The 15,694-nt window shown below is 40.9% G+C and overlaps 1 protein-coding gene across 1 annotated transcript in view; it reads left to right on the forward strand.

The window, feature by feature from the left end:
• mtdha (metadherin a) overlaps positions 1 to 14,588 on the forward strand; it is a 94,418-nt gene extending 79,830 nt beyond the window's left edge. Inside the window, exons 10-12 of the mRNA XM_073046185.1 lie at positions 397 to 519; positions 2,613 to 2,766; positions 12,759 to 14,588. Coding sequence (XP_072902286.1) covers positions 397 to 519; positions 2,613 to 2,766; positions 12,759 to 12,829 — 348 coding nt within the window. The 3' untranslated portion in view covers positions 12,830 to 14,588. The remainder of the gene's footprint in view (positions 1 to 396; positions 520 to 2,612; positions 2,767 to 12,758) is intronic.
• The last annotated feature ends 1,106 nt before the right edge of the window (positions 14,589 to 15,694 follow it).

A 15,694-nucleotide genomic window follows, 5' to 3' on the forward strand; every position in this document is an offset into this window, starting at 1 on the left:
CAAAGTTATCGGAATCAACAGACTCAAAAACACAAAACTGCTGTAGGAGCTTATCAGTCAAGTAGCATCTGTGGAGACAGAGAGATGGTCCACGTTTTGGGTTGAAATTCTGATGCAGGGTCTCAACCTAAATGTCAGCCATTCCTCTACTCTACAGATGCTGTCTGACTGGACTTCCTCCAGCAGTTTTTGGCTCCAGATCACAGCATATGCAGTCTCTTCTCTTGATCTGGAGTTGAGTCAATTGATGCAAGATCCATATATCAACATTCAAAAAAGAGCCTTCCATGCAGGAATTAAAATGCCAATGTATGAATTTTCAGCGGTTTTCTTTAGTGAAGTTAAGGTTCTCAACTGTTCATAAGTGTATTATAGTGTAAATACTTTAATAAAAAGGAGGTCGAGGATCAGGAGAAGGAACCCACTTGTGGAGACCAGGAGCAGCTCGTTGTGAAGGCCCAGCCTGAAGAAGAGAGTTCTTCACCCGTTGAAACCATATGCACTAGTGAACTAGCTGAGGTAAGAACTGGCAACAGAAACAAACTGTTGCTGATGCTTGAAACCTGAATTTAAATGCAAGATGCTGGGAACACTTTAGGACAGCTGGTAGTGCTGCTGTCTCACAGCTCCAGCAACCCCAGTTCAATCTAACCTATATGGACTTCGTACATTCTCCCAGTGACCTTTTTCCTTGCTCTGCTTCTGTTTCCTCTTGGATCCCACAAAAGTAAAAAAAAAAATTACACTGCTGTAGGTGAATGGTAGAATCTGGAGAGAGAGGATATGAAAGTTGGGAGAATAAAATGGGCCCAGTGTAGGTTTGATGTTGATGGTCAGCTAGATTTTGTGGGCCAGATTACCTGTTCTTGTATGATTCTGCCTCAAGCTCTATGACACTCAGCAGCAACAGACAGTACATTGGAAGAACTCAGCATCAGGACTCCAGGTACAAGTCTTCAACCAAAACATCGGCAGTTCCTTTGTTGTATGGATTGTGCTCAATCCATTGAGTTCCTCCAGCAGATTGTTTGTTGCGCCTTGGTACTCAATCAGTCAGGTAGCATTTATGGAGAGGGAAGCCATTAACCTGTAGGATGATGACCTCATTTGATTGGCACCCATTATCACAGACTTCATCACTGGCACAGCATAGCTGCAGTGTGTTCCATCTACAAAATGCATTCACTTAGGCTACTGTTATAGCAAATCCTTAACTCATCAGTTCTGCTTCCAGAAAGAGCAATGATAGCAGGCACACGGGAATACAAAGTCCCCTCAGAGTCCCTGCCAACATTGCATAGTGACTTTAAGATTTAGTTGGTCCAAATCTTGTAACTTGCTGCAATGGGAACATTTTCAGTACATGGCTCACTCTCACCTTCTCAAAGGGCAATTGACCTTTCTAACAATTCCCAACACCTGTAAATGGATGTATTAATGAAGAGATGCTTGGTCCACAGATTGCCAAGACTCCTATGCACTTGTAACACAGTACAAGATCATTAACAAATGTTACTTGAGCAGTGTGTTAACGAGTGGAATTAAATTAGCCAAATTATTGTGTTTTGGTGAGTTCAGAGATATTGCTTGCTGTAATGAAAAGGCAGAGTTAAACCCTAGCAATCCTGTCTTATGAGACGCCTGTAGAAATTTAGGACAGAAGAAAGCCTATCATTGTGGAGGTGTTGAATGCCTCCCATTAAGGATTTTAGGGAGGGTTGGCTAACAAAATCAACAATTTAATGAAAGCAGTATGGGTCACAGAATGCATCCTGTACAATGTAGGTACTGTGTAATAACCTGACAAGTCCATCGCATGCCAGCAATTACAGTAGTGCTGCCTTGACCATTGGAGCATCCCAGGGTCTGAGAGATGGGCTCCAGAGTGAACTGGCTGAGACTCATCAATTCCAGCTAACCTCCAATAATGGTAACTTCCAAGCTGTACTGCCTTTGTTCTCCATCTACATTTTAAATGAATTCCCTGTTTCCTTCTCATCCACCACACAGCTCACATACTTTACTCAGAATTTAAGTCTTAATATTCCTTTCCTCAATTTATACATCTTTCCTCAAAGCTTGGACCCTTCTATATTCCACCCCCCCTTCCCCACTTCCATTTCTGGTTTCTAAAAGTCTTTAGCTGCCTAAGCTGTACCCTCTAATTGCAACCTTATCACCACGACTAAAGCTTGAGCATTCCCTTTCCACCATTTGTTAACTCAGCACCTGTTTCTCTTTAAACCTTTATGAAGTGCTGTGGAATGTTTCTCTGCTTAATGCAGTGGCCTGTTGTTGAAAGGTGGCGTAGTTTTTCAGCTGTGTGTTTTTATTAGTGTATATTGAGCATTCCCAAGAGCAGCATGGTAGTGTAGTGGTTAGCATAACACTGTTACAGCACCTGTGACCCAGTTCAGTTCCGCCACTGTCTTAAGGAGTTTGTCCATTCTCCCCGTGACCATGTGTTTCCATTGGCACTCCTGTTTCCTCCCAGTGTAAAGATGTATGTGTTCATAGAGTAATTGGTCACTTGGATGTAATTGGTATCTCTAAATAAATAAACTTCTTTCAAATGTCTTGAACTTTTTCAGTGAGGTGTTGTTTCTCCACAGGATGAAGAGGCACTGCCGGTCATAATCAGCCAAGAACCAGCTATCATTTTGAAAAGTTCTTCCCAGGATATCACTTCCCAAGTGCCAGACATACTATCTGAGTCGGAACCTTCCGCTTCTGTTGCTAAACAGAATAGCCAGCCTTCTTCACAAGGTCAGTACTTGAATTCTTTCCAATTGTTTCCCCTTGAATGGAGAAATTACAGTGCCAAGTATGTAGGTATTGTATAGTTGTTTCAAAAGATCTTCTATTGTCATTGATTAGCTGGTGGTGAGTTGTAGCTTGAAGATACTCCCACGGTGTTATGTAGGAATTTCTAGGATTTAGACAGAATGGCAGTATATTTAAACTGAGGATGGTATGTGAGCTGGAGGTTAACTTGCAGCTGATGATGGTCCTATTACCTCAAGCTCTCCTCTGTGGTACAGCTGCTTCATTTTAGTAGATGATGTTAGAAATGCCTATATGAGTAACTGCAGTGCATTTTTGTAGATAGGGTGACTGTGTGCTGGTGGTAGAGGAGGTGAATGGTGAGGTGTAGATTAAAAATACCTATTTATCATGGATGTTGAGTTTCCAGGTAAGCATTTATTCCATAACATTTTCTTTTACATATATCATGTGAGGTGTAACACAACAGCTATGTTATCCCTAGCATTGAAATCTGAAGCTTTTAAATGTTGGTGCTTCAGTTTAATTTGACACAACTGAATATTTTGCTACTGATTATATACTCCACAAAACGCTGGGGTTCTAACTGTCCTCTGTGGCTGATCTTTGTAAAGGTGGGAATGAAGAGAGCTGCAGCAGCCTTTTAGTCAAAGCTAAGAAATTAATTCCTTCCAAATCTTGTCAGGAAGGTAAATCTAATAATCTAATGGCTTGGACCAATGATCCAGAAATGTATTCATTTTGTTGCTAAGAAGCCAACTGTTTTGGCAAAAAAACACAAGATTCTGCAGATGCTAGAAATCTTGAGCAGCTTGTTAAATGCTGGAGGAACTCAGTAAATCGGGCAGCATCTACGGAGGGGTGTAAACAGCCGTCCTTGGGGGCTGAGTTGGGACTGATGGAGGGTCTCTGCTCGAAAAATCAACAGTTTGTGCCCTTCTATAGAATCTGCCTTACCAACATCCTTGTCTATGACTGCAGAGACATGGCAAAGTAGTTGACTCCCAATGAATTGGTAATTGGTTTATTATTGTCATATGTACTGAGATACAGTGGGGGGCAGGGACTTTGTTTGCATGCCATTCATACATGTCATTCCAAACATCCACACCTCAAGGTAGTACAAACAGAAAAGCAATTAAGAGAATAGAGTGTTAAGTTACAGAGGAACTGCAGTGCAAGTTAGACAGTAAGGTATTGGGCTATGGCAAGGTGTAGAGTCGAGGTCAGAGGTCCATTTTATTGTACTGGGGGCTGTTCAATAGTATGACAGTGAGATACAATGTGTCCTTGAGCCTATTGGTGGATGACTTCAGACTTTTGTATCTTCTGTCCAATATGCAAGGGAAGAGAGAATGCCCGGGCTGCAACCTTTGATTATGCTGGCTGTTTACTGAGGCAGTGAGAAGTGTGGACAGAGTTCACTGAGGGAAAAGCTGGTTTCCATGATGTGCTGAGCTGTGCCTACAACTCTCGGCAGTTTCTTGCTATCACATGCAGAGCAGTTGCCATACCAAGCCGTGATGCATCCAAATCACCTTCTATAGTGCATTGATAAAAAGTTGGTGGGGATCAACAGGGACATGGCAAATTTCCTTAGCTTCTGGAAGGTCATGCATTTAGGATCAAACCAATCAATGAACACTTATCAACATCACCCACGTCCCATGGCATATAGATTTGGCAGAACTAACAAAGCTTCTGCAACGTGGGTTCAGTCGTCACCTCCAGTGCTTTCTGTGTGGAGTTTGCATGTTCTCCCTGTGAATCTGTGGATTTCTCCTGGGTGCTATGGCTTCAAAATTGTACTGGTTGGTAGTTAAGTTGGGCACTGTAAATTATCCCTAGGAGTATGGGATGGGATTGCTGTGGAGATGCATGGGACTGAGTGGACTCGCTTTTAATTGTCAGGGAATTAAAATATGCACTCAGTGACCATTGGGTATTTCCCATACTTAATGAAGTGGACATTGAGTATATGTTTGAGATCTTCTGTTGCAGTAGCCTACCCACTTCAAGGTTCAACATATTTTGCTTTCAAAGATGCTCTTGCCCACAATGAGTGGTCCTTTGAGTTACTATCAGCTTGAACTAATCTGGCCACTTTCCTTTGACGTCTCATTAGCCAGGCATTTTCACCCACAGAGATGCAGCTCACTTGATTTTTTTTTTCACTATTCTGTCTGAACTTCAGAAACTGTTGTGCGTGAAAATCCCAGAAGATCAGTTTCTGAGATACTCAAACCACCCAATAGGCACCAACAATCATTCCACACTCAAAGTCACTTTGATCACATTTTTTCCCTCAATCTGATGTTTGGTCTGAACAACTGAACCTCTTGACCATGTCTGCATGCTTTGAGTTGCTGCTACATGATTGACTAATTAGATATTTGCAGTAATGAGCAAGTGTACAGGTGTAACTAATAAAGTGGCCACTGACTGTATACTGCTGTCAGCAAAGGCCCTTCATCTGCACATACAGTTCATCCATTTCCCTCCATTGCCGGTGTTTCCCGCAAGATTATCTAGCAAACTTAAAACATTACCTAGATGGGAAATCATTGTTCAGATACACTGATCCCTGCTCTGTCCAGAACTCATGATTATAAATTCAAAAACAAATTAGTAAAGGTTTGCTCAAACTTGCTTAGACAGTTCCAAAACTGGTGGCACAGTAGCATAGCAGTTAGCATAACGAGTCACTTGGGTTCAATTCCCACTGTTCTCTGTAGGGAGTTTGTACATTTTCTGTGTGACTGAGTTTCCACCGGGTGCTCCAGTTTCCTCACACATTCCAAAGATGGCTTAGTAAGTTGTGGGCATGCTATTTTGGCACTGTAAGCATTGCAACACTTGCGGGCTGCCTCCAGGACATCCTCAGTCTGTGTTGGTTGTTGACACAGACGATGCATTTCACTGTTTCAGTGTACAATTGACAATAAAGTTAATCTTTGTAAATTCCAGAAAACCAGGAATTGCATTGTTCATGTTTGTGTCATATTTCCATACTGACTCAGAAGGAAGTAATTTGGTTCATTTGAATACCACTGAGATGCTGGAGAAAACAGAAGAGCCCCAAAAGAATGAATGACAGAAAAACATTAGAACCCCACCCTGCAAGCAGCAGCAAGCATCAGTTAATCATCCTGCCTTCTTCCCCCGTCAGTTTCAGCAAAAAGCGTCAGCACCCACCACCCACCAAGCAACAGCAAAGCCCCCAAAGAGAGACCATGATCTACAGTCAACAAAAACTATTATTTACCCAACACTTCGACATACCACAGGCTCTCCCTCACACTAACAAGGAATGGGTATCACTCATTTTCAGAGTGCAAGGGCAGACTGACAGCCACTGTTACGATGTTGCATTCTGCCACATCATTTTTCTATACATGTGCCGCAGCAAAATCCTGATGTTCCATCTCCCGCAACGCCTCAGTTGGCATCATTGGTCTGAAATCGGTTGTCCACAGGGCCGCGCAAGTGTGAACCCTGGTGACATCATCTTCCAAGCTGCACCTGGAGAATGTCGGAAAATGGTTGGCAAACGAGCTCCAGGAACGGGAACTCATCCATTGTTTAAAAAAAACTGCAGCCTGAGTGCCACATGCAGATCAGGACCTCATAGAATTTCAACCACCTTGAAAAGAAAAGAGATTTTAAAGAGAGGATTTTACGCAGTTTTCTACAGATGAGCCCAAAGAGGCAGCCACTTGGCGCCATCTTAACTCCATGATGGACTGAGCTGTAACTACTACTCTGCAGCCTCTTGCATTCCTATGCTTTGGAATTGCTGTACCAGGCCATGGTGAACATAAAAGAAATGAAATTAATAAGGATTAGGCTACCTGGCCCATCGAGCTTGTTTCAACATTCAATAAGATAATGGCAGGTCAGGCTGCAGAGTCAACTCCACATACCAGCCTTCTCCCCATAACACAATTCCCCAACTATGCAAACCTTATTGGCCTCATTAAATATATTTAAAAGCGATAGATTAGATGCAGTCAGGCAGGCTTCTTTGTTCAGTAATAAGTTGAAGGTGCATGACTAGTGGTGTTCTGCAGAGTTCTGTTCTGGGACCCCTGCTCTTCATGGTTTTTTATAAATTATTTGGATGAAAAGTGGAAGGTTGGGTTCAGGGGATCTACAGAAAATAGCGCCTATGGCAGGCACTGAAATTGCACCCCTGTCCAAATATCTGACACCCATCTTTTAGATAACTTTACCATAATATCAGCTCAAAAATACAAGTCAAGCTCGTTAATCTTTTAATTAACAAATTATGGCACTACATGAAAATTATAACTGCACTTTCCTTGCTTTCACTGATATAAATTGGTCTATGATGCGATCAAAGTCAGTTTTCTTTTTCTTTTTAAATCTTTTTATTAATTTTAAACAAGCATAATAAAACATCGAGTACAAAGAGCTTGAGAGTACATAGTTAATAGGTTAAAGTACAAATACAAACAGTTGATAATCCACATATAATAACGTCCCAAACTCATAGTGGTTACAGAAAATGGAAAAAATAAGAAAAAAAGCCCCCAAAAAAAACAACTAACCTAACCGACGTGGGCCATTGCATTATATCAAATATACACAGTAGGGTCAATAACTCCGCACCTCTATCCAAATAATTAAAGATGATAAGAATAAGGTTTAGGAAAAGTCAGTTTAGCTCATATGAAAGTGTTGAATAAATGGTCTCCAAGTTTCTTCAAATTTAACTGAAGGGTCAAAAACGACACTTCTAATTTTTTCTAAACTCAAACGAGATATTTTGAGAAAACCACTGAAATGTAGTTGGAGGATTAATTTCTTTCCAGTTCAATAGGATAGATCTTCTAGTCATTAATGTGACAAATGCAATCATCCGCCGGGCTGAAGGGGATAAACAACTATTATCCACCATTGGTAAACCAAAAATTGCAGTGATAGGATGCGGTTGCAATTTGATGTTCAAAACTGTTGAAATAATACCAAAAATATCTTTCCAATAATTTTGCAAACGGGCAAGACCAAAACATGTGAGTCAATGAAGCAACTTCAGAATGACATCTGTCGCAGATTGGATTAACATGAGAATAAAATCGAGCAAGTTTTTTCAGTCAGTTTTTTCAGTTTCTTCTCTTTCTACACTCAGCAGAGCAAGATCACAGTCTGCTTTGAACCATGGAGGCTCTTAACTACAAAAGTATTAGTTTTAATTTGCTGAATGATCTTTCACAGCTGGCGATGGAAACTGCGATGGTTAGCATTATCTGAATAGAAATGCAAAGATTGGGGATGACGCTCTCATCTCCATACGGAACAATAAATTCAAGAAGCTCTTCAGTCTTGGTATTTTCATGTTGACCTGCCTTGATAGCAACATTCTGCAATCCAAAATTTCTTCATATAGCTCCTGTCCATCAACATCAGAGCTGTACAATTTGCCCAGATTTTCGCACTTCTTCCTTAGGTCATTACTGTCAGCACCGTAACACCAGTCCCTCGACATCGAGAAGGAACCCAAACTTGACGACAGTGTCATGCAAACAAGCATTTTGTCCATTTCTCTGTGAAGACGGTCGAGTGTTCCCTTCATGACTCTTTCCATTTCCTCCTTAGCATCTCTCGAGTTCTCATCAGCCATTTGTTTCTTTCATCTCTGGCGTCTTTCAGCTCCACGTTCCTTCTTCGGGAAGAAACTTTTCATGGTCTTCTTACACAATGCTCTGAAATAAGGCCATCCTAGTGCTTCTCACCCATGATAATCAAAGACAGATCATACATCTGAAGAAAATTCTTTTTTCACTGTCTGACGATAGCTTATCTGACTTTAATAGAAACTGCTCAGTGGCACCTCCCTTCAAGTGATGCCCAGGGTACGTGCCATATCTGCCATACCTACCATACCTTAGATACGCCACTGGTTGGGTTTGTATGAGGATGACATGAAGATTGTTGGTGTTGTGGATAGTGTAGAAGGTTGTCACAGGTTACAACAGGACATTGATAGGCTGCAGAGCTGGGTTGATAAGCGGCAGATGTAGGTCAGTCTGGAAAAGTGTGAAGTGATTCATTTTGGAAGGTTGAACTTTCAGCAAAGTACAGGATTAATGCCAGGATTCCTATCAGCGTGAAGGAACAGAGGGATCTTGGACCACATCCATAGATCTAGTTTCTGTACAAATTGTTAGGGTGGTTAAGAAGAGATATGGTGTGTTGGCCTGAGGTATAGAACTCTAGAAATACAAATTCAAGTTTGTTGATATACAACCAGTGCATGTATACCACCAAACAAAACTATATTTCTCTGGACCAAAGTGCACAACACACCTGACTCTCACACAACATAAAGTAATATTACCACAAATAAATTAACAAATATTAAGGTGCATTTACAACACAAGTTTAAAAAGAATAAACAGTGTAACACCAGTGGCATTTGTATGTGATGGGACATAGGTGGTGGCAGGGAGTTCAGTGGTCTCACAGCATGGGGAGAGAGGTTGTTTGCATTCTAACAGTCCTTGTCCTAATGCTATGGTACCTCCTGCCTGATGGTAGGTGGTGGGGATGGGGAGTCAAAAAGATTGTTGGATAGATGGGAAGGCATTTTTTAAAGTTCAATTTCGGCATTCTCTTGAAGCAAGTTTGCATATTCCTTGCCATGCACATGTATGATTCCTGAGTGCTCAGTTTCCTCCCACAGTCCAAAAACAACCTGTTAGTAGATTAACTGGTCATGATAAATTGTCCTGTGATAAGGCCAAGTTAAATTGATGGGTGGCTGGGCAATGGGGCTTGAAGGGTCAGAAGGGCCTGTTCCACACTATATCTCTAAATAAAATAAACCAGGGCATTGAGTACAGGAGTTGGGATGTTATGTTGAAGTTGTTTAAGACTGAGGCAAAACTTGGAGTATTGTGTACAGTTCTGGTCACCTACTGGAAAAATGCAAATAAGATTGAAAGAGTGCAGAGAAAATTTACAAGGATGTTGCCAGAACTTGAAGACCTGAGTTATGGACCATAGCTTCCAAACCACCCATCATCCATGTACCTATCCAAATTTTTCATAAATGTTGAAATCAGGCCAACATCCACTTGCGCTGACATCTTGTTCCACAGTCTCAACACCAACTAAATGAAGAAATTTCCCCTCATGTTCCCCTTAAATATTTCACTTTTCATTCTTAACCCATGATCTTTAGTTGTAATCCCAACCTCAGTACAAAAAGCCTGCTTGCATTTACTCCATCTAAACCCCTCATAATTTTGTATACCTCTTCAAATCTCCTCTCAATCTTCTACGTTCTAAGAAATAAAATCCTAACCTATTCAACATTTTTCTGCAGCTCGGGTCCTCAAATCCTGGCAACATCCTTTTTAAATTTTCTCTGCATTCTTTCACTCTTATTTATATCTTTCTTTTTTAGGTAGTTGACCAAAACTGGGCACAATACTCCGAACTCACATTTTAAACCATTTCAACGTAAACATCCCAACTTGTCTGTATTAAATTTCATTTGCCATTTTTCTGCCCATCTTAACAGCTGGTCCAGAAAGCTTTGATAAACTTCCTCGTTGTCTACTATGCCAGCAATCTTGGTGTCATCCACAAATTTGCAGATCCAGTTTATTATGTTATCATCCGGATCATTTACAGATAACAAACAGCATCGAACCTAGCATTAATCCCTAGTCACAGGCCTCCAGTCAGAGAGGCAACCATCTACTGCCACTCTCTGACTTCTCCCGCAAAGCCAATGTCTAATCCAATTTACTACCTCATACAGAATGTCAAGCGACTCAACCTCGTTGACCAACCTCCCATCTAGGAGTAAAATCAATTATGTCACAGCCTGAAACGTCGACTCTTTTTCCATCGTTGCTGCCAGTCCTGCTGAGTTCCTCCAGCATTTTGTGTGTTTTGCCTCCCGTGTGGGACTTGGTCAGAGGCCTTGCTAAAATCTAAGTAGTGCTTTTACAGTGTGGGAGTCCCAGTTATTCCCTTGTTAGTTGGGAGATTGAGTTCAAGAACCACAAGGTAATGTTGCAGCTCTATGAAACACTGGTTAAACCACACTTGGAGTATTGTGTTCATTTCTAGTCGCTTCATTGTAGAAAGGATATGGAAGCTTTACAGGGGGTACAGAGATTTACCAGGATGCTGCCTGATGAGAGAGCATGTCTAATGAGAATAGTTTGAGTGAGCTCGCAATATTTCTTTTTGGTGCAAAGGAGGATAGAGGAGACTTGATACAGGTGTATATAAAATGATGAGGCATAAATTAAATGGATAGCCAGAGACATTCCCAGGGTGAAAATGGTTAATAGAAGGGCCTTAATTTTAAGATGATTGGAGGAAAGTATAGAGGGGATGTCAGGTATATTTTTACAGAGTGGTGGGTGCATGAATGCTCTGCCAGGGGTGGTGGTAGAGACATTCCACAAATTCACCAACCTTTGGCTAAAGAAATTTCTTCGCATCTCTGTTTTGAAAAGGCACCCCTCTATCCTTAGGCTGTGCCCTCTTGTCCTAGACTCTCCCACCGTGGGAAACATCCATTCCACATTTACTCTGTCTAGGCCTTTCAACCTTAGAAAGGTTTCAGTGAGATCCCCCTCTCATCCTTCTGAATTCCAGTGAGTACAGACCCAGAGCCATCAAATGTTCCTTGTATGATGACCCTTTAATTTCTGGAATCATCTTTGTGAACCTGCTCTGGAACCTCTCTAATGCCAGCACATCTTTTCTAAGATGAGAGGTCCAAAACTGTTCACAATCCTCAAGGTGAGGCCTCACCAGTGCCTTATAAAGCCTCAGCATCACATCCTTGCTCTTGTATTCTAGATCTCTTGAAATGAATGCTAGCATTGCATTTGCCTTCCTCACCACCAATTCAACCTGCATGTTAACCTTCAGGGTGTTCTGCACAAGGACTCCCAAGTCCCTTTTGCATCTCATATTTTTGGATTTTCTCCCCATTTAGAAAATAGTCAGCACATTTATTTCTGCTACCAAAGTGCATGACCATGCATGGCTCATTATAGAAAGGATGTGGGAGCTTTACAGAAGTGCAGAGGAGGTTTAACAGAATGCTGCCTGGATTGGAGAGCTTATCTAATGAGGACAGGATGAGTGAACTAGGACTTTACTGTTTTGAATGAAGGAGGATGAGAGATAAATGAGATTTGGCACATGCTGAAAATGCAGAGCAATGTACACAAAATGCTTGAGGAATTCAGTAGGTTTATGAAGAAAAATAAACAGTTGATGTTTTGGGCTGAGACCCTTCATCTGTCCTGATGAAGTGGCTGGACAGAAACATTGTTTTTTCCTCTTCATAGATGCTGCCTGGCCTACTGAGTTCCGGGAGTATGAGAGGTGACTTGGTAGAGATGTATAAGATGATCAGGCTAACATGGGCATCTAGTGCATTTTTCCCAGGGTGGAAATGGCTAATACAAGAGAGATCATTTTAAGATGATTGGAGGAAATGAAGCAGGGAGGGGGTAGTTTTTTTTAAACAGTGTTGTGGGTAGATGGTGCATGGATGAAAGTAAAATGGAGGGCTGTGTGAGAGGGATGGGGTTAGATTGATCTTGGATTAGGTTAAAAGGTTGGCACAACATTATGGGCCAAAGGTCCTCTATTGTGCTGTTCTGTGGTCAGAGGTATACCAGCATGATTAGTCTGACTGTAATGAATCTTTCAATTGCCCTCTTGAACCCATGGTCTGTACTGCCACAATAGCAAGGACAGCAGGAGTGTGGGAACACCCACCCTGCAATGCCCCTACAAGTTGCACACCATCCCAACTGCATCCAATTCCTGCCCCGACAGTACTATAAGAACATCTTGAACAGTAAGACGAAAAGGGAGCTCACCACCACCTTCTCTAAGGCACTAAATGTGGCCCTTTCTGGCAGGGCCCAAATACTGAAAATGAACACATTTCTTTTATCTCATTTCAGCAAAATCTGAAGGAAGTTGGGAATCACCGAAGCAGATAAAGAAGAAGAAGAGGGCAAGAAGGGAAACATGAGCTTTTTATTTTGTATTCAGTGGTCAGTTGTTATGCAAAATGATCTTGAAGAAATCTGTTTATGCAATAATTTGTGAAAATGTACAGAATTTTATAGAAAATTTGACTGTAATTTTTATTAAAAAAAAACTGTTGCAAAGCGCATGAGCAACTTGATTTGATACAATGTGAGAAACTTCAAGTGAAACACTGATGCTGTCTACAGCCACTAATGCTGGGTCTATGTTTGACACTAGGAAATGTGTGATTTTTACAGTTAAATTTTTCGGAAGTAAGTGCAGAACCAAATCACATGTGACCATTAGCTCCACACAAGAAACCTTCAGTGCGAGCCTGACTTTGAAGTTGAGTCCAGGCCATACAAGGATTAATTTCTAGAATAACACTGCATTTTCTGTTTCTCTACCCACCTCCCAAATGTGGGTTTAATTTCAAAAGAATGGAAACCACTGTTGACTTTGGGAGGGACTATGAGCCGCAGCAAAAATATCGCTTTAACAAAATGCAGTTAAATGTAGATTGCATGGTGTTCAATCTGTACTGGGTTGAGTGACAAGCAGGAAGGAAAAGGGAAGTAAATATTTAGATAGCTTTAATATTTGTGGACAGAATTTCAATTTATATCAGGAGTGACATTTTACTGCCTTAACCTGTAGTTTAGAAAGAAAAATGTTAAAGGAAAATTGCAATTTAAGGTTGATTCAAAACAGTGGGGAGGGTGGATATGGGATAAAATTTACCAGATGCATGTGACGTTTTGTGCCAATTAGCTCCTGAAAAGGCACAACAAAATATCCATAGACCTGTTTCTCCATAAAATAATCTTGTGATGGCATCCCACCAATGATTAAAGTGGGTCTGCAAAACCTGGATTTTGGATTAATGCTGCATTTAGCATTCCGCCCCCCACTCCCCACCCGAGATGCATGTGTGTCAACACCTCTCAATAGTCACCAGGTTTTGTCAAACTGCACAAACTAACTGCGTACTGATCACTGACAGCAGAGCAACTGGTGTTGGTCACAGGGCTCATTGCTAGTGCTTCCACATACCTTAGCAGGACAGAAAGAAGGGATGGGTGCACAGGATGAAATTAAATTGCATGTGGACAAATGGAATTACTTGAAATGCAAGGTTTGAAAATAGAGTTGAAGCACAAATACTAAAGAAAACCACCAATTATTAAATTTGTAGTCTGGTTAGAATCTAAACCATAACCACACAGGTAAATCTCCAGTCTACTTTGCAGTGTTGGCAAGTATTGTTAGAAGTAACTAGTGCATGCAAAGCCACATGCATTCTTTAATAACTTTACCAGCCATATATTCTCTTGATAAAGGACCATTGTATGTTCCATCCCCTCCTTGAGTTAACCTGATCATACCAAGCCATGATTATTGTTTTTAAATGGATGTGAAATGTTTAAACTACACAGTGAAAGTAAATGGGGCCGAAGTTTAATGAGCTGATACTAATGGTACTTTGTCCACTAATCTGTGTCAAACCTGTAAATGAGTTTGACACGGGACAGCAAAGATTTTGCGAAGTTTAAATAATGGTCATTATGCTCCCGATAACCTGCCTTAATTGGTTATGACGTGGTATTTGTTGTGCTTTTGTAATTACCTTGATTACTAAAGTTAAACAAATGTATTTATACCTGTTTCAAAAACATAGCAAGTATGTTTACATGTTCTAAAGTTTGTTAAAATGCAATGAATTTCTAAGTTGATTTGTTGAAATAAATTTAGCAAATGAATATGTATGTATTGTATGTAATTTCTTTTCCCCCAAAGTCACACTTAGAGGAGGCAATTTGCTTGAGTTAAAAAAGGTCCAAAAGGTCTGGACACAAGATATTCTGCAGATGCTAGAAATTCAGAATAACATGCAAAATGCTGGAAGAACTCAGCAGGTCAGGCAGCATCTATTGTAATGAATATACAGTTGACGTTTCAAACCAAGACCATTCATCAGGGCTGGAAAGGAAGGAGGTAGAATCCAGAAAAAGGTGGGGAGGGAAAGGGAAGGAGTACAGATATAGGTGAAGCCAGATGGTTGGAGGAGGGGTGGATGAAGTAGGGATGTGATGGGTGTAAAGGGGAAAGGGCTAGAGAACAAGGAATCTGATTGGAGACGAGTGTGGACTATTGGAGGAATAATAAGAGGCACCAGTGGGAGATGGTAGGTGGGTAAGGAGAAGAAAAGAGGTAAGAAGGGAGCCAGAGTGGAGAATTGAAGAAAAGGGAAAGAGGAAAAATACCAGGTTAGAGATATCAATGTTTATACCATCAGATTGGAGGCTACATAGATGGAATATGAAGTGTTGCTTCTCTGACCTGACATTGACTTCATTGTGCCAAAAGTGGAGGTGATGCATCAATTGGGTTTGGAATTAAAATGATTGGCCACTGGGAAATCTTGCTTTTTATGGATGGAGCAAAGGTGCTCAACGTAGCCCCAACCTGTATCTGGTCTCATCAATGTAATTGAAATAACTTTATTGTCATTGCATAGTACAATTTGTCATGAGCCAATACAGCAAAAAATGAGTTTGCAACTCTCATACTCAATGCTATAAAACAACAAATAAAATAAATAAACAATAAATAAAATCAAGTAACCAGCCAGTACAAGCAATATCCAGCAGTACAAAAGTGCAACTCAGATGTATGACAGCCATAAAACCAGTATTAAAAGTAGCAATATGATGAATTTATGGATGATGCTTGATCGATTGGTTCAGAGCAATTATAGCTCTGGGGAAAAAGCTATTTTTCAGTCTGGAAATGTGTGTGTAGAAAATCTTATAACGTTTGCCAGATGGAAGAAGTTCAAACAGATGATTGCATGGGTGTGTATTGT

The sequence above is a fragment of the Hemitrygon akajei genome, chromosome 1 (genome assembly GCF_048418815.1).
Source record: "Hemitrygon akajei chromosome 1, sHemAka1.3, whole genome shotgun sequence".
NCBI classification, from domain to species: domain Eukaryota; kingdom Metazoa; phylum Chordata; class Chondrichthyes; order Myliobatiformes; family Dasyatidae; genus Hemitrygon; species Hemitrygon akajei.